This window comes from Ailuropoda melanoleuca, chromosome 11 (assembly GCF_002007445.2).
Source record: "Ailuropoda melanoleuca isolate Jingjing chromosome 11, ASM200744v2, whole genome shotgun sequence".
NCBI lineage: Eukaryota > Metazoa > Chordata > Mammalia > Carnivora > Ursidae > Ailuropoda > Ailuropoda melanoleuca.
Window position 1 is genome coordinate 40002621 of NC_048228.1, and position 25866 is coordinate 40028486.

Below are 25866 nucleotides of genomic sequence, written 5' to 3' on the forward strand. Positions count from 1 at the left end.
TTTATAAATTAAAAAATAAAAATAAAAAAGTACCAGCATCTAATACAGTGTCTGGAATATAGTGACCTCATCATGAACACTCGCCCCCTCCCCTATCACACACAGTCCCTCTGACTCACCTCCCAACAAAATTAAACTCCGATCATATGGTTCCTGTAAAGAAATTCTATTGTTCTATTTCTCAAGTAAATATTGGCCATTACCGTGTAAGAAATCCATTCTGTTTTTGTTAACTTCTCGAAGGTATCTCTTGCCTTTTGTAAGTCCACATCAATGGAAATCGTTTCTACAGATTCTCTTTGGATACAAGAAATGTAAAAAAACAAACAACAACAAAAAAACCCCACATAAACAGATGGAAAATAATATTTCTAAACTTCATACGTGTTTATTGTTTTATTAGTTAGCAGATAAAAAAATTTTTCTTACAGCTTGCCTCCTTTCAAAATAATTAATTTACTTGGCACAAAAAAATTGTATAAAATTTATATTCTATTCTCCTAAAAGAGAGTAGGTAACCATTTTATCTCTAAAGTGGCTACAAGTGTGGGCTGCAATAATAGCAAAATTTTACATGCTGCATCTGAGAACTGAAACCCTTTACCACCACACTCAGCCCGTACACTGAGAACTGAAACTACCCACCCCCCCCACCTTACCGTCTACATCTACATTACTTTAGGATTCCACTGTTTCATTAGCATGACTTCACTATTCCAAGAGACCCTAGACCCAGGCAAGTGGTTTGATTGTTCATTATAGGAACTTCCTGAAAAGACCCATTAACTCCTCAATGGAAAGCATTAATTTATGCCCTAAGATTCTTTGAATCTCTTGCCTCAAAGTCAATGCCTTGCTATTTACAACCATCCTGGATCATTGAATCTTTTCCCAGTCCTAATCAAGCCCCCAGCCTCCCCCTCCCAAACTGAAAGACCTGCCCTAAACCAAACTGCCAATTCTTGATAAATGCCAACCTGGCCTTCCCCTCAGTAACACTATGAAAGCTGTGTCTAGGTGTTGTGCTTTCCTGGGTTGTGTTGGTGACATCTGAAGAGTCTGCATCGGTCAAATGACTTGTTTTATAATCTTCTAGCAAGAAATATTTTATGCTTGCATGGATCAACAGTAATACCAGGGCTAAAATATTAATGCAAGTACTCAAAGTATTATAAATCTCCTCTTAAAATATATTGTCCTCTGCAGTCTTTGGCATCTTAAAACCAGACCCTGAGGTTTGTCACTCCTGGGAGGATACTTTTCCACTTTACAAAGATAATATTCTTCATGTGGAAAATATTCTATTTGCCGTAAGGATTTAGCCTGAGACTAGAGAAGGGAAGAAAGAGGAAACATTGACTGGCAGAGTCCCTGTCCCTCACTTCTCTCCTGGAAGGATGGCAAGAAGAAAGCAAATGGGAGAGGAAGAAGGTAGAGGAAGCAGTGTCTGATTTCTCTTCTCTCACCCTTGACCAGGATGTGTGGGGATGAATCGGGATGCATTTTAGGACTCTAGAAAGACACTGCCTTATGGGCTGCCAGTGGGAAGCCATGGCATTTAGCTTCCCTGGGTTTCTCTGGTTCTGAGGTGAGGTTTTTGGGCTCAACAGTTCCTCCAGTCCCCTTAAGGAGTGACTGAGAGCGCGCAGCTTGGTTGAAAACCAGCGAGACAACTGGGGGTTGCACAGAGCCCAGGAATACCTGCGACACGGGTTAAGTGAGTGCCACCTACTGGCCAGGAAGGGGCACAAGATGTGAGGCAGAATCTGTGAGGCGGCTTGGGGCCTACTCAGCAGGGAAGGATGAGACCAGACCTACTGGGGGAGGACTGGACTGAGTTATATCTGCTGCACACACACCAGCAGAGCATCGGCTTCCAGAGAAGGCAGAGGGCAGCCTAAGGGCTCCTTCATGCTACTATCCTCCTTCTCCCTTAAATACTGTTAAATTAAACAAGGAGGCCATTACACTGGGGTGGCTCACCCCACTGGGGTGGCCCCCTATGGGGGCCTATGTAAGCAAAACAAAATCTGAGCCTGTAAATACCTCAGTTATGAAATCGAAACCTAAGGACAACTAGTCACAAACAGCCAACTACACTTTGAGCTATAACCGATCAATTAATTTCTTTTCTTTGCTTCTGCACCTTCTCTACGTAAGTCTTTCCTCTAGCTCCTGTTGGTGGAGCGCTCCTAACCACTTCAGTTTGGTGCTGCCCCATTTGAATCAGTATTAGCTTAAATAAATCTTGAAATGTTTAATATTCCTCAGTTTATCTCTTAACAGTTCCCAGGCACAGTATTGTAAAGCATAAAGGGAAGGGAAGAAATATAAGACCAGATGTTGAGCATGTCACAAGAGAGTTGTTTATACGACTGGATCAGACACCAAAAAGAGAAATTAGATTTTCCTCTGTAGTGGTGAACCTAGTTCAAGATAAAATAAATAGAATCTATTTTCCCTATTGATCTATTCCCCTATTGATCCCACCACAAAAAGCTGCAAAGTGCTGCCTTGGCCTCTAAGTACTAAAGCAACATTAGAATGTTCACTCATGGACACAAAGATCCTGGAAGAAACACCATTCCTTTTAGTCAGGTAACAGAGGAAGGCAGGGCAGAGAAGGTGAACAATGTGAATTAGGAATTACAACTTACTGTGGTCTCGCAGAAAATTACTTTACAAAATGGGAGAATTCTGTAACAACCTTTGGAGTTTTCTATGTTGAACTTTTTGTTCATAGATAACATAATTTACAAATTAAAATGACTGACTTGAAACATTTCATTTTAAATATTTCTCAATGTGTTTTTTCCCCCCAGTGTTTTAAATGAAGGTAAATCTCATGTAAAAATTACCTTTCCTTTAAAAAACTTGCAGTCAGACAAGCAGGAGATGAAAATATCATCATAATTTCACTGTAAAAGTAACAATACAAGTGTTAAGTCGTATCGTACTATAAAACATGCCTCGTCTTATGTCCAATTATACAACTGGTGACCTGGAATCATTAAGGAAAACAACTGCTCTCCTGCGAGTCTTCCAAGTTCTGGATGCACTTTGTGCTGATAAATCTCACGAAAACCCTTCATAGCTGATTTTACCACGTCATGGATTTAAATAAAATCCATCCTTCTGGAAACAGAAATTTATGGAGCCCCAAAGTATAAACTATGAAGATACAAAAGAGTCCACTTCTGATTTGCTCCTGCATCTCTGGTGCCTATCAAGGCGCCTAGGAACCGTATGTCCTCAGTATAGTCGTGTTAAGTAAATGACGAATGAATGAGATCATCAGGGACTTCTTCAAACTTCGAGGTGGTACAAGAGAATCATGGTTAAAATGCACATGCCTTCACAGCAAAGCCAAACCCTCTGTCCTATGTTTAGGATAAAATGACCCCATGCTTCAAAACCAGATACAAGTGATTTATAATTTATCAGACGGAGCTACCTCTTAGCCACTTCATGTTCAGCGCTTTGTCTTGCCACTGCTATCCATTTTTCTGTCAGGGACTCAGTAATTTGGCTTATTTCTGGCAGGATTTTCCTGGAAACATCTGTGGAACTGGTATCCTTCATGGAAGAAAAAAAAAATGATCAGGAAAACATACCCACATGCTGAGGAATAAATAACACCGCAAAGCTTGTGGCGTAGGGGGCAGGTAGGCCCCGCCCTCTCTGATGTGGGGTTTGGTGAGAGGAGTTATGTCCTCACACTGGCCTGGCTGTTCCAGTTCCCAGCCTTGGCCACTGTGCTTAGTCTGAGCCTTAGTTTTGTCATTTAAAAATGGAATGACACAAAATAATTGAAAACAGGGACTCAACCAGATCCTTTTACACCAATATTCACTGCAGCATTATTCACAATAGCCAAAAAGGTGGAAACAGCTGGTGTCCAGTGACAGCATCAACAGATGAACGTGGGGCACACATGCAGGAGAATATTCAGCCATAAAAGGGAAGAGATTCTGATACACGCTGAAACATGGATGAATTTTGAAGACATTATGCTAAGTGAAATAAGCCAGATACAAAAGGACAAATATTTTATGATTCCACTTAAGTGAAATTGGCAACTTCGTAGAAAGTAGATTAGAGATTACCCAGGACTGGGGAGTTCATGGACTAGAGACTTATTTAATGGTTACAGAGTTTCTGTATGGGGTGATAAGTTTTGGAGATGGAAAGTGGTGATGGTTGCACAATACTGTGAGTGCAATTAATGCCACTAAATTGTATACTTAAGAATAGTTAAAATAGAAAATTTTACTATATATATAAATATATATATATTTAACTACAATTAAAAAAATGAGATAATATTACCTACTTCTCTGGGCTCTTGTTAAAATTAAATGATATTAGGTATACAAAGCCTTTGGATTATAGTTTGATATTCATTTTTTTTAAAGATTTTATTTATTTATTTGAGAGAGAGAGAGTGAACATGAGTTGGGTGGGGGGAGGAGCAGAGCGAAAGGGAGAAGCAGACTCCCCACTGAGCAGGGAGCCTGACTCGGGGCTCGATTCGGGGACTCTAGATCATGACCTGAGCCAAAGGCAGACACTTAACCAACTGAGCCACTCAGGCGCCCCTATAGTTGGTATTCGGTAAATACTAGTTTTTTTCTCCCCTCTAATCACCCATAGATTTTTTACTTTTAGATCAGTGGTTTTCAAACTTTAGCATACAACACAATTACCTGGTGATCTTGCTAAAGCATAGACTGCTGAACCCATCCCCACAGTTTCTGATTTAGGGGTGGAGCTCAAGAATTTGCATCTAGCAAATTCCCAGCTGATGCTGCTGCTCTGGTGTAGGGACCACACTTTGAGAACCGTGGTTCTATACAATACTTGAAACCAAATGGCTCAGTGAGAGGTGTCAGAAGTTACTATATGGAAAGAAAAACCTATCTTTTAATATAGCCTTCCAAAGACAGTAGTGCTCTGCTCCATGTTATACCTCTGCTTCCAATGAACTTGTAATAAGTCAGGAAATTCTTTTTTTTTCCTTAAGTAACCTCTATCTATGCCCAACGCGGGGCTTGAACTCAAGACCCCGAGATCAAGAGTCATATACTCTATGAACTGAGCCAGCCAGGCACCCCACGAGTCAGGAAACTTTTCATCATTTTTGTTTAATGCTTAAATAAAGACCTCTGGAAGAAGATGTGTAACCATGACTTCTGAAGTTCCCTTCAGCTTCTTGATCTGAGCCCTGGGTGTCCCCTCTAGTTCAATCACGAGAAAGCTTTTATTCTCCCCACATGGCTGGAAACTTAGGACAATGAAGGGCTCCCTATTGGTACTTACATACCATTTCTTCTACTCTCTTCAAAATCCCAGCTCCTCTGATGTAATCGTCTCCCAATGTCCTTCAACACTGAAAACTCTAGTACCTTGCTGTCTCCCTCGGCACTGCCATGCTTGCCATCAGTTTTCCTGTAATTCTTGGCAACTACAGAACTAATAAACATGATTTATTTCCCACTTTGATCTGTCAAGTCTTGATCTCATCTCCACGCTTCTCCTCTGCTCTGCCTCAACTACCCATGTCCTGGATCAGGGTTTCAAGAGGGATGCTGTTGACATTTTGGGTCAGATCATTCTTTGTCGTGAGGGTCTTGTGCATTGTAGGATGTTAGCAGCAGCCCTGGCCTCTACCCACCAGATGCTGCCGGCAGTACCCCACACACCTGCCCCCTTCCAGTTACAACAACCTAAAACGTCTCCAGCAATTGTCAAATGTTTCCTGGGGCAAAATCATTCCTAGTTGAAAATCACTGCCCTAGATCTAGGTAATACTCTATGCTTTCTAATCATCAATAACTGTTTTACTTTCTAAAATTTCTATTAGAAACATTCTCAGGGGTGCCTGGGTGGCTCAGTCGGTTAAGTGTCTGCCTTTGCATCAGGTCACAATCTCAGGGTCCTGGGATCGAGGCCCACATCAGGCTCCCTGCTCAGCTGGGAGTCTGCTTCTCCCTCTCCCTCTGCTCCTCCTCCCCCACCTCCACTCATACTCTTTCTCACCCCCCCCAAATAAATAAATAAAATCTAAAAAAGGAAAAGAAAAGAAACATTCTCTTCTCTGGTCATCATACATCTTTTTCTGATTCCCTTACTTTAAAGTGAAACTCTCAATCTAACATTCTTTGGTGCTGGAATGAGTAGACTTTGGGGGCTGTTGGAACAGAATGAATGTATTTTGCATGCAAGAAGGACTTGAATTTTTTTAGGGGGGGAATGTTATGGACTGAATGTATTCCCCCAAAATTCATATGTTGAAATTCTAACCCTCAGTGCAATGGCATTAGGAGATGGGGCCTTCGGGAGGTGACCAGGTCTCATGAATGGGATTAGTGCCTTTATAAGAGATCCCCAGAGAGCTCTTTGCCCCTTCTGCCATGTGAGGACACAGCAAGAAGACAACCGTCTATAAACAAGGAAGCATGTCCTCACCAAACACTGAGTATGCTGGCCCTTTGATCCTGGACTTCCCAGACTCCAAACTGTGAGAAGTACATTTCTGCTGTTCATAAGCCACCTAGTCTACAGTGTTTTGTTAGCAGGCAGAGCACTAAGACACTTACTTTAGAGTGGAACCCACTCCAACATTCTTTGAGACCATTAGGATCTCCAATCCATTGACCCTATTGTTTGTTCATTATTCATCACCTCCTCATTCTTACCCAGCTTAGAGTCCATGGTCAGCGCTATAGTAAGTCTTTCTACTCTGTCACTTTCCTGTTGTACTTACCTAGCAAAATTCCATCCGTGGTTAAAATCAACTCTGGATTACTCCAAATTTGAACCCAAGCAAAACTGAATCTAATCCATTCACTGGAGAAAGTCGCACAACTGTACTGACTGATTTCACTTTCAGTCCTACTACCCTAAATGGGCACCCAACACTGTTTAGTAATTTCCCATAACATTTGCTTTCTCACTCTCTGAGACAACTACTATACACTTTCCTTTTATTCCTAAACCTGTAACACTCCTCCTCTCTCACTCATTCCCAGATGAGGATCTTGCCCTGTGTGTCAGTGAAAACTGAAGCCATCAGGCACCTTTCCACCATCACCCCACCCTCACCTCCACTGTTCCTTATTAGAATAAAATAAATATTTCTGCTCAGGCCCCTATATTCTACACAGATGGGATCCTGCCTCTCCTCTCCTATTGTGGGACATTGCTTCCGCAAATATTCATTCTTTCTCATGTACCATCGTTTTCTCCATCTGAATGGGATCATTGTCAAAAATCATCTCTGTGCTCATCTTACTTGACCCCTCAGCAGTATGTGACAGGATTAGCCACTTCCTCCTTCTGGAAATACGTTCTTCTCTTATCTTGATGAACCACCTTCTCCTGGTTTTCCCCTACCTCAGAAACTGGCCCTTCTCAGTTTTTCTTCTGGCACCTCCTCACTGCTGGACCTCTAAATGGAGAAGTCTTTCATGACTGGATTCTGTCCCCCTTCTCTTCTCATTTTTACCCTCTCTCAAGGTGACCTTTCATCCAGACCCTGGCTCTAAGTACTGTCTGTACTTTCACGAATACCATGTCTATATTCCAGTGCTGACATCCTCCCTGAGCTCTAGACTTGGACATCCAGCTAAGGCTCCGGATCTCCTTCCCAAGGTCTACTCACACCGACCCCATCTCACCTACTAGCCTCCATCTCATATAACTCTTCACCCTTTCCTACTATGCTCTGCCCTTCTGGCCCTCTCTGTCCCTCACACATGCTAAACTTATCCTTGCCACAGGGCCTCTCTATATGTGGTTCCCTCTACCTGAACGCTCTTTCTTTTCTTTTTTTTTTTTCTTTTAAGATTTATTCATGGGGCGCCCGGGTGTCTCAGTTGTTAAGCATCTGCCTTCGGCTCAGGTCATGATCCCAGGGTCCTGGGATTGAGCCCCACATCAGGCTCCCTGCTCAGTGGGAAGCCTGCTTCTCCCTCTCCCTCTCCCCCTGCTTATGTTCCCTCTCACGCTGTCTCTCTCTCTGTGTCAAATAAATAAATAAAATCTTTAAAAAATAAAAATAAATATTTATTTATCTTAGAGAGACAGTGCGAGCAGGGGGAGGGGCAGAGGGAGAGAGAGGAGAGAAGCAGATGCCCTACTGAGTGTAGAGGCTGTGGAGGGGCTTGATCTCACAACCCTGAGATCATGACCTGAGCCAAAATCAAGAGTCGGATGCTCAAACAACTGAGACACCCAGGCGACCATGGAACACTCTTTCTTTGGATCTAAGCATGGCTCAGGTCTCTGTTTCACTGTCCCAGCCTGAGAGGTCTTCCCTGACTGACATTTTTTTTTTTTTGAAGTTATTCATTTATCTTAGAGAAAGAGAGCATGTCTGAGTGGGGGGAGGGACAGAAGGAGAGAATCTTCAAGCAGACTCCACGCTGAGAGGGGAGCCTGACACCAAGAGATCATGACCTGAGCGAAACCAAGAGTCTGATGCTTAACTGACTGAGCCACTCAGGTGCCCTGCTGACTGACATTTCTAAAGAAGCCCACTTCTTCAGTCTCACATGGCTCACTTTGTTTGCTTCGGAGAACTTACTGCTCTTTAATACAATCTCATTATTTTGCATTTACATATTTATCACCTGTCCTTCCCTGAAGAATCCAAATGCCAAGAATGAGACCAGCCTTGTCTGTATTACTCACTTTTATCCCCAGCACCAAGAGCAGAGCCTGAGACACAGGAGGTACCTGCCAACTAGATGGCTGTGACAGAGCAACCAAGTACAATCTCCTCACTCTCCCCTGCAGCACAGAGACCTTTGCCTCTGACCATTTTCTGTCCCAGAGAATATGGCAAGAGTCTATATGGATATCAAGTTTAAAACATTCCTGAAAATAGAAAAAAGTACAAATTCGGGGCACCTGGGTGGCTCAGTCGGTTTAGCATCTGACTCTTGATTTTGGCTCAGGTCATGATCTCAGGGTCATGAAATGGAGCCCTGCATTGGCCTCCATGCTCAGTGGGGAGTCTGCTTGAGATTCTCTCTCTCCCTCTGCCCCCTCCCCAACTTATGTGTACTCTCTCTCTCTAAAAGAAGGAAGGAAGGAAGCAAGGAGGGAAGGAGGGAGGGAGGGAGGGAGGGAGGGAAGGAAGGAAGGAAGGAAGGAAGGAAGGAAGGAAGGAAGGAAGGAAGGAAGGAAGGAAAGAAAGTACAAATTAGGAAGTAACTATGTACAGGAAGACCTCAGAGATATTGAGGGTCTGGTTCCAAACCACCACAATAAAGTGAATATTGCAATAAAATGAGTCAAATGAATTTTTTGGTTTTCTGGTGCATATAAAAGTTATGTTTACACAATGCCATAGTCTATCAAGTGTGCAACAGCATCATCTCTAAACAAACTATGTATCTTGATTTAAAAAATTCTTTATTGCTAAAACTGCTAGTCTAAGCTCTCAGTGAGTGTTGAGAGTCTGAATATTTCTGCTGATTGCAGTTGTCATCTTGTCTTGAAGATGTTGGTCAGGGTGATGGTTGCTGAAGGTTGGGGTGGCTGTGGCAATTTCTGAAAATAAGACAACATTAAATTTTGCCACATCAATGGGCACTTCCTTTCACAATTTCTCTGTACCATGTAGTGCTGTTTGAAAGCACTTTACCCATAGTAGAACTTCTTTCAGAATTGGAGTCAGTCCTCTCAAACCCTGCTGCTGCTCTATCAACTAAGTTTATATAATATTCTAGGTCCTTTGTTGTCATTTCAACAGTCTTCACAGCACCTTCACCAGTAGATCCCACCTCAAGAAGGTACTTTCTTTGTTCATCCATAAGAAGCAAGCCTCATCTAGTCACATTTTATCATGAGATGGCAGCAATCCAGTCACGTCTTCAGGCTCCACTTCTGATTCTGGTTCTCCTACAGTATTACCACATCTGCCAGTACTTCCTCCACTGAGGTCTTGAACTCCTCAAAGTCATCCGTGGGGGCTGGAATCAACTTCTTCCAAACTCCTGTTCATGTTGACACTTAAACCTCTTCCCATGGGTCACAAATGTTCTTAATGGCATCTAGAATGGTGAATCCTTTCCAGAAGGTTTTCAACCGACTTTGCCCAGAGCCATTAGAGGAATGACTATCTATGGCAGCTATAGCCTTATGAAATGTATTTCTTAAATAATAAAACTTGCAAGTCAAAATGACTCCTTGACCAAATGGCTGCAGAATGGATATTTTGTCAACAGACATGAAAACAACACTCATCTCATTATACATCTCCATCAGAGCTCTTGGGTGACCAGCTACATGGTCAATGAGCAGTATTTTGAATGGAAACTTTTTTTAAGCAGATCTCAGCAAGGGGCTTAAAATATTCTGTAAACCATGTTACAAGCAGGTGCTGTCATCCAGGCTTTCTTTTTACATTTATAGAGCACAGAGTAGATTTAGCATAATTCTTAAGGACCCTAAGATCTTCAGGATGGTCAGTGGACACTGGCTTCAGCTTAAAGTCATCAGCTGCATTAGTCCCTAACAAGATAGTCAGACTGTCATTTGAAGCATTGAAGCAAGGCACTGACTTCTCTCTAGCTATGAAAGTCCTAGATGGCATCTTTTCCAATAGAAGGCTGTTTCATCTACATTAAAAATTTCTTATTTAGGGTAGCCACCTTCATCAATCATTTTAGCTAGATCTTTTTTTTTTCCTTAAAGATGTTATTTGTTTATTAGAGAGGGAGAAAGAGAGAGAGAGCGAGGGAGGGCATGCAAGTGGGGGAAGGGGCAAAGGGAGAGAGAGCATCTCAAGCAGACTCAATGGCGCGCTTGATCTCAAACCCCAAGATCATGACCTGAGCTGAAATCAGGAGTTGGATGCTTACCCGACTGAGCTGCCCAGGTGCCCCCATCTTAGCTAGATCTTGTGGAGAACTCACTGCAGTGTCTACAACAGCACCTGCTGCTTCACCTTGCACTTTGATGTTATGGAGACGGCTTCTTTCCTTAAACCTCACGAACTGACCTCAGCTAGCTTCCAACTTCTCTTCTGCAGCTTCCTCACCTCTCTCAGACTTCATAGAATTAAAGAGAATTAGGGCCTTGCCTTGGATCAGACTTTGGTTTTAAGGGAATGTCTGATCTTCTGTCTAAATCACTAAAACTTTCTCCATATCAGCAATAAGGCTGTTTTGGTTTCTCATCATTTATGTGCTCACTGGAGGAGCACTTTTTATTTCCTTCAAGAACTTTTCCTCTGCATTTACAATTTGGCAGTTTGATGCAGTTTTCAGCCTCTCTTAGCTTTCGATGTGCCTTCCTCACTAAGTTTATTATTTCTAGCCTTTGATTTAAAATGAGAGACATGTGACTCTTCCTTTCCCTGAAATATTCAGAGGCCACTGTAGGGTTATTAATTGGCCTAATTAAATATTGTTTTGTCTCGGGGAATAAATAGGGAGGCGCAAGGAGGAGAGCCCCAGGGGAATAGCCAGTTGGTGGAGCAGTCAGAACACACACATTTATCGATTAGGTTCACCATCCAATATGGGCATGGTTCATGGTGTCCCAAAACAATTCCAACAGTAATGTCAAAGATCACTGGCCACAGATCACCATAGCAAATATAGTAATAATGGAAAAGTTTGAAACATTGCAAGAACCACCAAAATGTGACACAGAGACAAGAAGCGAGCAAATGCTGTTGGAAAAATTTGTTCAATGTAGGGTTGCCACAAACCTTCAATTTGTAAAAAAATGCACTAAATCATAGCGCAATATAATGAGGTATGCCTGTATACTTCTGTCTCCATACAAGCATTTCAGAACTCACCCAGAAATAGGATAATAAAATCCTCTCTGTCAACAATTAGGAGGGTACTACAGTATGGTGGATAATGGTATAAGCTTTAGAGCTGGATTGCCTGGGTTTGAATCCAGCTCTGCCACTTCCTAGCAGTGCAACTTTGGGTAAGTCTACTTCTCTGAGACTCAGTTTTCTTCATCTGTAAAATGGGGGAAATAATACCAATTGGAGTTGACACGAGGATTAAATGTGTCTATCGACTTGGAGTATTTTAAGTGGTACCTAACTCATGATGACTACAATTAATATTAATCACTGCTGTTATTATCATCATTAATATTACTTAATGATAAACAGTGTAAAAGCAATGAATTTAGGTTTGGGGGTCTCATCTCTTAGGAGGAAGTGAAAATTACAGGATATTTTTTTAAAGAGATTATACCTTATTTTTAAAAAAAAAGATTTATTTACTCATTTCAGAGAGAAAGAATGCGTGTGAGGAAGGGGGGGAGGGGTGGAGGAAGGGAATCTTTTAAGCAGACTCCCCACTGAGCATGGAGCCTCGCTGACACACGGCCATCCCACAACCTATGAGATCAACACCCAAACCTAAACCAAGAGTCAAATATCCAACCAACCGAGCCACTCAGGCACCCCTAAAATTACAGAATATTTTTTAAGAAGCATTCTAACAGAGGATCTTCTTATGTTAGTAAAAAATTTGAATACATATAAATGATACAATGTTTGAAACACTGCTCTGAAATCTAGCAGAAAAAAATGATTGTTTTGTGTTTTTTAAAGAATATTTTTAAAAGAAACAAAGTATAATAGATACCTGATAAGTTGTCACATAATTGGCATGCGTTCCAGCAAAAATATGTTTGACTTGAAAATCCACAAGGTCTAAAAGAAAGTATAAATTCATGCTTATTGTTTTTAGAAGTACAAAAAGAAATCTTTTGTTATAAACCTAAAACTGCTCTAAAAAAATAGTCTTAAAAAAAACCTGATATATTGGGGTGCCTGGGTGGCTTAGTCGGTTAAGCATCTGACTCTTGATTTTAGCTCAGGTCATGATCTCAGGGTGCTGGGACTGAGCCCCATGTTGGGCTCTGTGTTTAGCATGGAGTCTGCTGTCTCTCTCCCTCTGCTTCCCACCCCCCCACACCCCATGCTCTTGTGCATGCTCTCTCTCTCTAAAATAAATAAAATCTTTAAAATAAAATCTGATATAGTACCAAGCTAAATTTAATTTATTGGCAATTTATATTCTTCTAGATGAATTTTTTTTTTAAGATTTTATTTATTTATTTATTTGACAGAGACAGCAAGAGAGGGAACATGAGCAGGGAGCCCGATGCAGGGCTAGATCCCAGGACCCTGGGATCATGACCTGAGCCGAAGGCAGACGCTTAACGGCTGAGCCACCCAGGCACCCCATCTTCTAGATGAATTTTGACTACAAGCACCATAAAAGATTAATTTTGATCAGGTTACATGTTGTATATTCTTAAAAATTTAAGTTTTCATGCACTTGCATAATGAAACCAGGGTGATGTGCTTTAGAAGAGGGTTTCTTTTGTTTTTTTTTTGTTTTTAAGATTTTATTTATTTATTCGACAGAGATAGAGACAGCCAGCGAAAGAGGGAACACAAGCAGGGGGAGTGGGAGAGGAAGAAGCAGGCTCATAGCAGAGGAGCCTGATGTGGGGCTCGATCCCATAACGCTGGGATCACGCCCTGAGCTAAAGGCAGACGCTTAACCGCTGTGCCACCCAGGCGCCCCTGTTTGTTTGTTTTTGATTTAAGTAATCTCTACACCCAACATGGGGCTTAAACTCAGAACCCTGAGATCAAGCATCACCTGCTCCACCGACTGATCCAGACAGATGCCCCTAGAAGAGGTTTGATTAAATATATAAAGCTGAATCTTTCTGATAGTTCATTGACTTGGGATCTTTTTCATATTACCCTAATCTTTAGAAAAACTTACTAAATACTCCAGGAATCATTGCATAAGAAAAGATGCATATTGTAGAGATTTAAAATAACAGTACAAAAAGAGCCACAGTTCTATGTACTCCTGTGAAAAGAAGATAAATAACATTTCTCCTCCAGTGGCATCAATTAAAAAATCATAGATTAGTGGGACCATTCATACCATTAGCAGAAATCGGGGAGGTAAAGTCAACGTTCTCTGTCAGAGCCTTCGGATGAGTTGGGCTGCTTTTGCAACTTGGTCCGCGACCAAAAGACACTACCTTTCCAGTGGTGTAGACATATGCAAGGGTATGGTAACTGCAAGAGACAGAATATAATGAAGACCAAGGTACTCACTTTTTGAGAAAGATGATGTCTCCTGACACAAAATAACAGATTTATCTTATACAAAGTACCCAGATGCCTTATCATAATGTCGAGGTGAGATGGTACCAAACGATGTGACTAAACAAATGGTAGGTGAATATTAACTTATTACCAACCTTAAAAGTAGAATATTATCGATGGGTCTTTTCTACCATTTGTGTTTTTTTGTTTTGTTTATTTTGTTTATTTATTTGTCAGAGAGTGATAGACAGCACAAGCAAGGAGAGACAGCACAAGCAGGTGGGCAGAAGGGAGAAGCAGGCTCCCTGCTCAGCAAGGAGCCCGATGTGCGAATCAATCCCAGGACCCTATGACCATGACCCCAGCCAAAGGCAGATGCTTAAGGGACTGAGCCACCCCGGTATCCCATACCATTTGTATTTTAAATGTAAGCTTCGTTTTTTTATGAACTGGGTAGATAATATTCAGTGTCCTCATAACTGGATTATGCAAAACTCTGAATGCATATGCAAATACATATTCTCTTCTATTTGCATAAGAATACTTTAAATTTTGTCTTATCAACACAAATAGGCAAACACCACTGTTTTTATTTTATTTTATTTTAAATTTATGTATTTAAGAGAGAGAGTGAGCTTGCGTGTGTGCAGGAGCAGGGGTCAGGGCAGAGAGGGAAGGCGAGGAGAGAGAATCTCAAGCAGACTCTGTACTGAGTGCAGAACCCAATGCAGGGTTCAGTGCCACGACCGGGAGATCAGGTCAAGAGTCAGGCACTTCCCAACCAAGCCACCCAGGTGCCCCACCACTATTTTTATTTTAAACCCTCCTCCCAACCCCCAGCACCTAGTAAGGTGGTCTATACACAGTAGACTTACAATAAATTCTTACTAAATAAATGAAATGTCTAGAATAAATTAGAAAAATAGAAAACTTAAACTATATTTGAAAGAAGTAAATTTTCAGAAAGGAAAATGATCTATAAAAAGAGTGGACACATATTTTGGGTTTTAAGGTTTGATAACATTGCTGAGGAGTTTTGTTTTGCTTTGTTTTGTTTTTTTGGATGAGCAGCAAAGTTTACTGAACCATAGTACAAAGCTCCCGAAAAGGGAGAGGACCTGAGAGGGCTGTCCTGAGGAGTCATTTCTAAGTAATAAAATATATTTTATTTATTTTTTTATTTATTTATAAATATATTTCTACTCACACTAAAAACAAACAAACAAAAAACTAGCCCATTACCTTCCACAGTCTATCTGTGAAACTAGGCCATCAATTCCTTCCACGAGTTGTGGACCTTCCTTCTCGGCCGTGGGGCTGTGTCCCAGCTGTCCATAGCTATTGCCTCCAAATGTGAACACTTTCCCAGTCTGTTTGAAAAAGAAGGAATCAGACCGATTTCAGATTATAAAAGGTAACTAAAAACTTGAAGATTAAGTATCATCAGAGAACTGTATGAGAGCACTATGTGAAATATAAGCTTTATATGAAGGGGAGGGGTCTTATATTTACTATTTCTAGTAGGAAATGTAAGTTAACTCATTAAATGTGAAAAACCATTGGCATTCATTATAGAATGAATGGATGGACTAATTGGTTCAAGAGTAACACTAACATTTAAGTAGAGGTTTGCTTTATTTCTTTGAGCATTTCTCTGAAAATAATCTTTTTTCAAAAGATTTTTTTTTAGAGAGCGATAGAGTGCATGTGGTGGGGGGAGAAGGGGAGGTGACCTTGGGGTTCTCTCTCTCCCCCTCCCGCTGCCCCTGCCCGCCACCCCCTCACTCATGTGCATGCACACTCTCTCTCTAATAAAAAATAATTAAATAAATAATACAAATTACTTTTGATATTTAGTTTTTATTTTTTTAGCTTATATGAATTTTTTTAATTCAATTAATTAACATACAACGTATTATTCATTTCAGAGCTAAAGGTCAGTGATTCATTTAGTTTTTAAATAAACATTTCCCACACAAATAGTTTTCAAGTCTGTCCCTTTTGGCTATGGAGAGAATCCATCCCATTGGAATATACTATTTGGCCAGTACAAGAGGAGGCAAACATTTACAGAGCAGGCTCGTAATTGTGCCAAGCAAGAAATGGAACAAAGTAGGTTCTAGTCTATAATTCGGGTTATTGAAACCTGTAAAAATTACTTTGTTGCTTCTACAATAATTTTCATCTGTAGAACTACATTATGAATGAATAATTGCTAAAAGGATTAGCTCCTCTATTAATCGTTTTTTAAATTATTTTTAAGATTTTATTTTTAAGCAATATCTACACCCAGCGTGGGGCTCGAATTTACAACCCCAAGATCAAGAGTTGTATGCTCTACCAACTGAGCCAAACAGGCACCCCATTAATCTAATTTAGTGGGTATTTAAAAATATTTCCTACAGCTGAAATTAGCTTCTGTTTTAGGATCTTGAAAAGGTCCTGGTTTATATTTGGTTAATTTCTCCTCTTTACACATTTGTACATTGAATGGATATATTGAGATATTGATACACATATTGCCTTCAACAACAGTCAGTACATGTACCTTGTGGTAACATTTCTCAGGAATTTAAAAAATAGCAAAGCTTTTTAGATTACCTGGGTAAGCACTGCGGTATGCTCATAACCACAGCTGATATAAATCACACCTAGATTCTTCAGCGCACCAATTGAACGAGGCTTGTGGCTTTGCACTACTGAAAGAAAGCAGAATCTTTACAGTGTAAGACTCAGATTTCATGAGTTTTTACATCTTTTAATATTTTTATCATCTTATAATTCGTTAACATAATTTTTAAAATCAACACTCAGAAGTATTATAAAACAGAGGGGGAAGGCCCTGCTTTGGAAAAGAAAGAAAAACAGTCCCTTAGCATCTATTTCTGAAAACTATTTAATCTTCTGGATTGCCTAAGGCTATTCTCCTAGGAAGCTAGGTTTTAAGACCTTTATTCCCAATAATACTGCCATTGTGTTATATTCATTTCTGTCACATAGTAGGTGTTCTGCAAACATGCAATAATAATTGAGACAATTAGAGGACATCATGTTGACAGAGTTAAGTGAAAGGAGATGTAAGTGCTGGCTAAGTGTATGTTAGTTGAATGTAGAGAAGTGAACAGAGGAGGGAGAGGGTGCATGGGGAAGACTTCGCAGTGAGTTTGTTTAAGGGTTATGGGACAGACTGGTTGTTTCTCCCGTTAGCGTCTTCTAATCCAGTGGTTCGCAAGCTTGGCTGCACATTGGAATAAACTGTGGAATCTTTCATAATGACCGATGCCTGGCTTCCATCCCCAGACATTCTGATTTAGTGGGTATGGGGTCTAACTTGGGCGCTGGGATTTTTAAATGCTGTTAAGGTAGACAAAATAAGGGGCTTCAAAGATGTCTGTGTCCTTCCCCAGAGGCTGTGGATATGTTAGGTTACATGGCAAAGAGGGGTTAATGAGGCAAATGGAATTAAAGTTGCTAATCTGTTGACCTGAAAATAAGGAGGTTAGCCTGGATTATCTGGGTGGGCCCACTGTAATTACAAGGGTCCTTTAACTGAGGAGGAGGGAGACAGAAGAATCACTGCCAGAGTAACGTGACCTGAGGAAGACTTCACCAGCCAGTGCTGGCTCTGAAGAGGGGCCCGTGAGTCAAGGGATGCAGGTGGACTCTAGAAGGGGGAAAAGACAATGGTGCAGTACCCATCCCCGTCCCCTACCCGGCTGCCCCGAAGCCTCCAGAAAGGAACACAGCCCTGCTGAAACCTTGATTTTAGCCCACTGAGACCCGCATCAAACTTCTGACCACCAGAACTATAAGATAAGAAATTTATGTTGTTTGAAGCCATAAGTTTGCGGTAATATATTACAGTGGCAATTAAAAATTAAGATGGCTCCCAGGGTGATTCTAATGTATCACAAAGTTTGGGAATCACTGCTCTTATTGTTGAGAGTCCCCTTTGCAGAGCTGGTCTTTCAACTGGAAAGAATGATTTACTGCAAGAAGAAGGCTATCTCGTTACCTGGGACATTATTCTGGCGGAGGGCCAGCTGCCCTGCATTGTTGCTTCCCCAGCCAAATGAAGCCCCAGAGAGAGACAGGGCGAAGCTGTGGGCCCCGCCTGCAGCCACCTGAGTGAGGGGGATGCCATCCAGGGACCTCACCCTCTGCGGGCTGGCTTGGGAGGGGCACTCCTTCCCCAGGCCCAGCTGCCCATGGCTGTTACTTCCCCATGAAAACACTTGGCCACCTACAAAAATAAAGCAGAGAAATTCAGAATTGCAAGCACACTGGAATACCAAATTCAAGTAGAAACTACCACCCTCACTCTAAAAGTCTTAAATAACTAAAATAGGGATAAAAGAGGTTAGAGTATTCCGACTAAAAGCAAGGAGGATGGTCAGGAACACCTTCAAAAGTCACTTCCAACAACATCCGCTCCTCTTCTCCCTCCAGTTAAGGGCAACTCTGGTCTTTCAGCTGCTCAGACCAGAAATCTTGGAGTCATCCTTGACTCCCTTCTTCCTTTTCCACCCATCAGCCTAGCAAATCCTAAAGTCGCTATCTTTAAAATGTGTCAGGGATCTGACCACCTCTCATCTCTCCACTGTTACCACCTTAGCCTCCAAGCCACTGTCACTTTTCTCCTGGACATTTACAACAGCCCCTCACTGGCCTCCCAGAGTTCATCTCTGTCTGTTTTCCAAAGAGCAGCCGGAATGCTCTTTTAAAAAAAATAAGTCAGACTGAACCCTCTAGGAATTTGCTGTCTCACTCAATAAAAGGCCAATTCTCACCACAGCTCACAAGCCCCAGGTCACCAGTATTCCCCATGACACATCTCAGACCATATCGCCCCCTTGCTCAGACGTTTCCAGAGACCCTGCTGTTCCTGAGCAGACCGCTGAGCACACCGCCACCTCACTGCCTTTGCCTGTGGATCATACTTCTGGCCTGAGCCTTACGTCTCCCTCCCTCCCTTCTTTTGGTCTCTGCTCACCAAGATAGTTTCCCTAACACCCTTCTTAGAAGAGAAGGATTCCTTTCCTCCACTCAAGTACTTGCTCCCCTCCCCTTACCTGGCCTCACTTTCCTTCATACCCTTACCTCTGTTATATGACATAATTATTTGTCTATGTGTTTAAGGCTCACTTCCCTTACACACCCCCCAGAATATAAGCTCCAGGAAAGCAGAGTCTTAGGTTTGTTCACTGCTATATCCTCTTTGCTGGAAACATAGGCACTTAAAAAATATTTGTGGAATGACGCTATGGGAGAAAAAGACCATCAACATTTTATGTTTAATTTGACCAGAGATGGATAATTTACATGAGATCAAAAATCAAGATCTTTGGGGCACCCGGGTGGCACAGCGGTTAAGCGTCTGCCTTCGGCTCAGGGTGTGATCCCGGTGTTGTGGGATCGAGCCCCACATCAAGCTCTTCCGCTATGAGCCTGCTTCTTCCACTCCCACTCCCCCTGCTTGTGTTCCCTCTCTCGCTGGCTGTCTCTATCTCTGTCGAATAAATAAATAAAATCTTTAAAACAAAATCAAGATCTTTAATGCTTCATTGTTTACCCAGAAAAATGCTAACATAGCTCCGATTTTTATGTTATTATATTTAATTTTTCTTTTTTAACTCTTCTAAAGTTATTTCTACCATTGAAAACTATTTCTGGGGCACCAGGGTGGCTCAGACACTTAAGTGTCTGCCTTCAGCTGAGGTCATGATCCCAGGGTCTTGGAATAGAGCCCCACATCAGGCTCCCTGCTCAGTGGGGAGTCTACTTCTCCCTCTCCTAATGCTCCCCCTGCTTGTGCTCTCTCGCTCTGTCAAATAAATAAATAAAATCTTAAAAAAAAAATATCTCTGAGGGCCCACTGCACAATGTCAAACTCATTTGAAGGTCTATGAGAGCTCACAGTTCACCACAGCAAATGTACTGGGTACCTGGGCTCCACACAACCTTCAGTCCAGACCAATATAAAGACAAATCAATACCCCGGGGGAATAATTCAAGCTATTTCAATAATTAAGAAGAAGGAAAGGAAGGAAGGAAGGAAGACTAATATTTCTTGTACCGCTGCTATCTGCTATGGACTGTACAGGATATATTGTGTTCCTTCTTTCACTGAATCTTCTAAACACCCCGTAAGGTAGGCATCAGTACTCCTACAGATGAGGAGTAGATCAAATCTCTGGAAATGGTAGGAAAGAATTCTACAATAGCCACAGGATTACGCTAGGTCTCATGGCCCGAGTGGTACAGCGGTTAAGTGCTTAGGGTTGGGATGTAAACAAGTATAGGTTCAAATCTCACTTCTGTTTCTTACTGTGTGACCTTGGGCAAATCACGGAAAGTCTGAGCTCAAATTTCTTCATTTCCAAATAATGCATGGCTTCTGTGTTAGTTAAGTGATTTCATGAGATTACAGGCGAAAAGCACCTCATATAGTGGACGGCACACAGAAGCCAACCAGGAAATGTCCTGAGCCCCTGTGGTGCGACTGCAGTGAGCATATGACATCACCTGGGGGACATGCAAATGTTACGTGTCTCTGGATGGCATTCACAGTATGCCACCCCAAAATATGCCACTCTGGCATAAGGATTATTTTCAGCTGAAGGCAACTGAGAATCCACACATGTGGGAAAAGTTCTCTGCCCTCCTCTTATCCACCCAAAAGCAAGGTATGTATTTCCCTTTGTGAAGGTGTCCTCTTCTCCTGCACCCGGGATGGGGCAGTGACTCATCACCATAGATGGAGAGTCTGCCGCAACGTGAGTCTTCACAAATAACCCTTAATAAAATAACTCTTATCTTCCCTTAGTTTCTCCCAGGTATTTCCAAGTCCCGTGTATTTCCCTACAATCGATCATCCTGCAAAGCCCAAATCTTTCCCTCATTAAAATGGTTCATAAGCTCCCAAGTCTAAACACTTCTTGAGTTTCACTTCTTTTCTGTAAACTTCTGTGCATGAAATATTAATAACACTGGTGTGCCTTGTCTCTTATCAATCTGTCTTTTGTTACTTAAATTTGCAGATTCTCAGGTACTGAACCAAAGAGGATAAGAAAAAGGTTTTCTTCTGCAACACTTTGCATTGAAACATTTTGACTGACACTGGACAAAGGATGGGGATGTTAGTAGAAAAAATGTAAAGTCATAATTTTCATATCTTGACTTTTTTCTTTGATCTTGGTAAAAAAGACAAATAGAGGGGCGCCTGGGTGGCTCAGTTGTTGAGTGTTTGCCCTCAGCTCAGGTTGTGGTCTCGGAGTCCTGTGATCGAGCCCTGCATCAGGCTCCCTGCTTGGCGGGAGGCCTGCTTCTTCCCCTGCTTCTCCCTCTCCCCTGCCTGTTGCTCCCCTCTGTCAAATAAATAAAATCTTAAAAAAAAAAAAAAAGAAAAGAAAGGACAAATAGAACTTCGTCTGAGTTTCCTGGTATATACAACCATTCAGCATAAAGGGCAAAGTTCTGGATAAAACCACTACTAAATTCTGAGAGAGTTAGAGCAGGTCATGCGAAGAGAGATGACCCTTTATGGCACTGATATGAATTAGGCACTACTTAGAGTATAATAAGAACAGAGAAAATAGAAAAAAGAAAAAAAAAGAAGAAGAACAATACAGCTTATGAAATCTAAAGCATTAAAAAAAACTTCTAAATGCCTTAAAATGAGCCCCAGTACATTAAAAATCAACAGGCATCATTCATATGCAAAAAAATTACTTTGTAATGACACTTGAAAGATTCCAAAACCCTTTTTTTTACCTTCTGATAATGCCAGGGAGTGGTAGTGTCCACAGGAAACTTGTATAATTTTTATACCAGTCAGAGTTTTTATCTTCCTGTGATACAAATGATACAAAATCTATTAATCCTTCTTTAGAGTGGCTCACCAAGTGATGTACAGATATTAGAACAATCCCAGGTAATACATTTGGTTTAGGGAAATAACGTTCTCTTCCTTTCTTTTCTTTTCTTTTTAAACTGGGCTGTTTTAATGTTTTTTACCATAGAATAAATAGTTCTCTGGATGACTGCAGGTACGTAAGGCTGTTTGGTAGTATTCAGAAACACCACAGTAATGGTGATTTTCCTGATTGGCATGTAATCTTCAGTAATTTTAGGGAGTTACTTGTCTGAAACTGCTGTCAAACCAACAAGTCTGCATTTATGCATCCATCATTTTCAGGATTGTTGGTAACCTGGGCATATTTCCCCCAGAAATAACTTTATTTTCTTATTTTTCTGTAGTACCCTTATTCCAAAGCCCTCAAACTATTTTTAACATGACATCAACATGTATAAAGGTACAGAACAGAATCCAAACACTTATAATACAAAAGTGATTTTTATTAGTCTTTTAATGCAGTATATAATGTACTAACTTTTACTCTATACTTATTGGCTTAAAAGAAAAATTTCTTCATGCACATATGACACAGGACTTCAGAATTTATAAAACACTGCTATTTATATCACCTGATTTAAGCCCTATGTGATAAAGAAATCATTAGGTTGAATCCTATTAAATCGCCATTTTTGTGGATCAAAAACCTAACTATCAGTACTTTCAAATAGTTGAACCTAGTAGAACTCAAGAGTTCTGGTTTGCTCTAGGGAATCACACTGTAGATACCACGTTGTAGAATGAGGCTAAACCTTCGTCTTTTCATTCCAAGTTCAATGTTTGTCCCCCAAAAGCCACAGCACTCTCTTATACAATTAAAAACCAGAAGAGGTAACAAAAAGTAACTTCCAAGTGTTAAAAATCATGCTCTTAAAAATTCTTAAACATGTAATTCATGAACACACAATTCAGACTGCTTGTCATACCATTTGTCCTAGGAAGCTGTTTGTGAGAAAATGATTCTCACCCTATCTTACTACATAAAATATTAGGATCCAGTGGCTTAAGACAGACCAAAAGGTTGTGTGGAGAGGAAAACTTCCTCTTCCAGTTTGGATCCTGTCAATATGGGACGAGGAAATTAACTGGCAACAGACAAATTAACAGGAGAAAAAACAAGGCTTATTTACATGTACAGAGGGGAGCTCCCAGTAATGGAAAATTTGTGGAATCACCTTAAATATATCAACTTAGCAAAAGGAGAGGATTTAGGACTTCAATAGAAGTGTATGGAAAATTCCATAAGGTTTTTTGATGTTGATTGGGCGGTCTGTCTTCACAGCAACTCAATTCAAAAGAAACTCCCTCCAAGCTTTTAATGGCAGCTGTTTTTTCAAGGAGATTTTGCTTTAGTCAGAAAGGAAGTTCAAATAAGATTTCTTTCTATATCTTCTATTTAATGTTTTTACTTTAAAATAATATTTATTTTATTTGTATTGATATTTTATGCTTATTTTATATTTCTTAATGGCAGCTGTTTTTTCAAGGAGATTTCACTTTAGTCAGAAAGGAAGTTCAAATAAGATTTCTTTCTGTATCTTCTATTTAATGTTTTTACTTTAAAATAATATTTTTTATTTGTATTGATATTTTATGCTTATTTTATATTTTATATATATTTTATAGTGATTTATTTACCGAGTGGGCCCCCCCAGTTATTTCCAATACATAAGACTTAGATCAAAGGGTCACATGTTCTCATTTCAAATGCCCTGCCCTTCTCCTTCACAGGACTCTCATTAAGTAATAATTGGTGTTAGAAGTTTTTTCCTGCCTCATTCTCTCACTACACTATAATCATTGAGGCTGGGGACCATGTTTGCCATAATCATCTTTGTACCCTGACATCTTGCATAGTGCCTAGCACATGAAACTGAAAAACATTGGATGAATGAATGAATGCATGGAAATACTTACGTAGGTATAAGATTTATTTCCTTGAATTCTCCAACTCCCAGTTGCCCTTCAGAACCAGCCCCCCATGCAAAGACCCTTCCTTTGTAACAGACAGCAAGAGAGTGTTCCTTTCCACAGCTCACGAGATCAACACGTAGATTGTCCAATGTCCGAATTCGTTCTTCAGGAACAGAAACAAAACAAAACACCTCAGAAGATTATTAATTTAACAAGTTTAAGACAACAAGTTTACTTTCTTCAAAAAGAAGGGTCACTTGGATTTCTCATCTTTTCCAATGGACTTTTAAATCAGAGCCTGACATCCACACTAAAGGTGTGAAGAAAAGAAGCTCAATGCGGGTTACACTGTCTGTATGGGAATATGGTTGCTATTCAAAGGATGAGTTTCATGGAGGAGGGGAACTTGTAGGGACTATGATGCTTGCCCTAACATTTCTCTATCGTGATGGTAGCAAAACAAAGGGAGACAGAGAGAAGATGGGACGGTCTCTACTCTACTCTTCTGACTTCCCAGCCCTGAGCAGTGAGAATAGTTAATCCTTTGATCAGGAGGAAATGGGCAGGGAGCCTTCCCCATGAATGTGAGAGGCAGAAGCCAGATCCTCTCACAAGGAATTCAGAAATATGCCTCTAATGAGCCAAAGGTACCCACAAATGAAAACCTGATCATTATAGCATGATCCCTATAAGTGAATCTGAACTATTTTCCCAAAGTGTTTGTGTCTGAATTATTAGAGGGTTTGAGTTAAATATATCACTACTAGTAAAGTTTTTGCTAACACTTGTGTTTTCTTTATTTAAACCTTTGTGATCTTAGCCTTTTCAATGATTTATTTTCGAACTATGGAATAAGAAAAAATGTCCCAAAGATTCATACACTCATGAAGGTAGAGACTGGTACCACATTCCTAGAGAACAGTTTGGCATCAAGTATCATGTTGCCCTTCATCTCCACCTAAAGGGGATCAGGATATGGCACCCCAAAATATGCCACTTTGGCAGAAGGATTATTTTGAGCTGAAGGCAACTGAAAACCAACAGATGTAGGAAGAGTTCTCTGCCCTCCCCTCATTCACCTAAAAGTAGGGCATGAATTTCCCTTGTAAAAGTATCACTGGAGTTGGCACTGAGATGAGTCTGCATAGACAACTCTTACCAAAATAATCCTTATCTTCCATTAGTCTCCCCCATATATTTGCATGTCACTTTCCCACAACTGATCATCCTTCAAAGCCCAAACTCCCTTTTCTTTGCTAAAATGCAGTATAAGTCCCCGAATCTACCCAAGTTTGAGTTTCGCTTTTTTCCTGCAAACTCCTGTGCACATTAAATATTAATAAAATTGTAGAATTTTTCCTCTTGCCAATCTTCGTCTGCTTAGTTTGCAGGCCTTCAGAACAAGAACTAAGAGTAGAGGAGAAGTTTTTCCTCCCAGACACAACTCTCGGGATTTATTCAAGTAAGTAATCAGAAATTTGGTCAAATAATGGCAATCACCAGAAATTTGGTCAAATAATGGCAATCACAGTATTATTTATAAAAGTCCCTAATGAGGAAAAAACCTAATTTCCACCAAAGAAGAATAATTAAATCGTACTGTCAAAGCCTGGAATGTTTTGCAACAATTTAAAATGTATCTAAAAAAAATACATAATAAAAGGACAATATTTTCACGATATTAAGTTTCATTAAGAGCGCAATTTATAGAGTTGTAGAAATATTGTGTATATAAAACTATATAATGACATGCTTTTATTAAAATAAATGTATAACAGAAATAAAACAAAAAAGAAATACATCAAAATATTAGTAGTCTTTGGGTATTGGAATTATAGGCAATTTCCTGTGTTTCTGTAATAATCAGTAATGGTAATAATAGTATACTTTTTTTTAATTTTAAGAAAAAGGATGT

At 40.5% G+C, this 25866-nt stretch overlaps 1 protein-coding gene and 1 long non-coding RNA gene across 8 annotated transcripts in view; one reads left to right on the forward strand and one right to left on the reverse strand.

The window, feature by feature from the left end:
- LOC117804407 overlaps window positions 1-25866 on the forward strand; it is a 68405-nt gene that overhangs the window by 31709 nt on the left and 10830 nt on the right. Inside the window, exon 2 of the long non-coding RNA XR_004628790.1 lies at window positions 25336-25413. This is a non-coding gene — a long non-coding RNA (uncharacterized LOC117804407). The remainder of the gene's footprint in view (window positions 1-25335; window positions 25414-25866) is intronic.
- HERC6 (HECT and RLD domain containing E3 ubiquitin protein ligase family member 6) overlaps window positions 1-25866 on the reverse strand; it is a 58231-nt gene that overhangs the window by 31649 nt on the left and 716 nt on the right. For 3 of the 7 annotated variants that reach the window (XM_034671534.1, XM_034671535.1, XM_034671532.1), the window contains exons 2-11: window positions 23955-24114; window positions 21896-21972; window positions 18138-18365; window positions 16724-16821; window positions 15365-15492; window positions 13956-14092; window positions 12630-12697; window positions 3455-3576; window positions 2859-2918; window positions 204-297 (exon numbers count right to left, since the gene is read on the reverse strand). In XM_034671534.1, the coding sequence (XP_034527425.1) occupies window positions 204-297; window positions 2859-2918; window positions 3455-3576; window positions 12630-12697; window positions 13956-14092; window positions 15365-15492; window positions 16724-16821; window positions 18138-18365; window positions 21896-21972; window positions 23955-24114 (1172 nt within the window). The remainder of the gene's footprint in view (window positions 1-203; window positions 298-2858; window positions 2919-3454; window positions 3577-12629; window positions 12698-13955; window positions 14093-15364; window positions 15493-16723; window positions 16822-18137; window positions 18366-21895; window positions 21973-23954; window positions 24115-25866) is intronic. The other 4 variants (XM_034671536.1, XM_019806094.2, XM_034671537.1 and 1 more) reach the window with 3 other exon arrangements.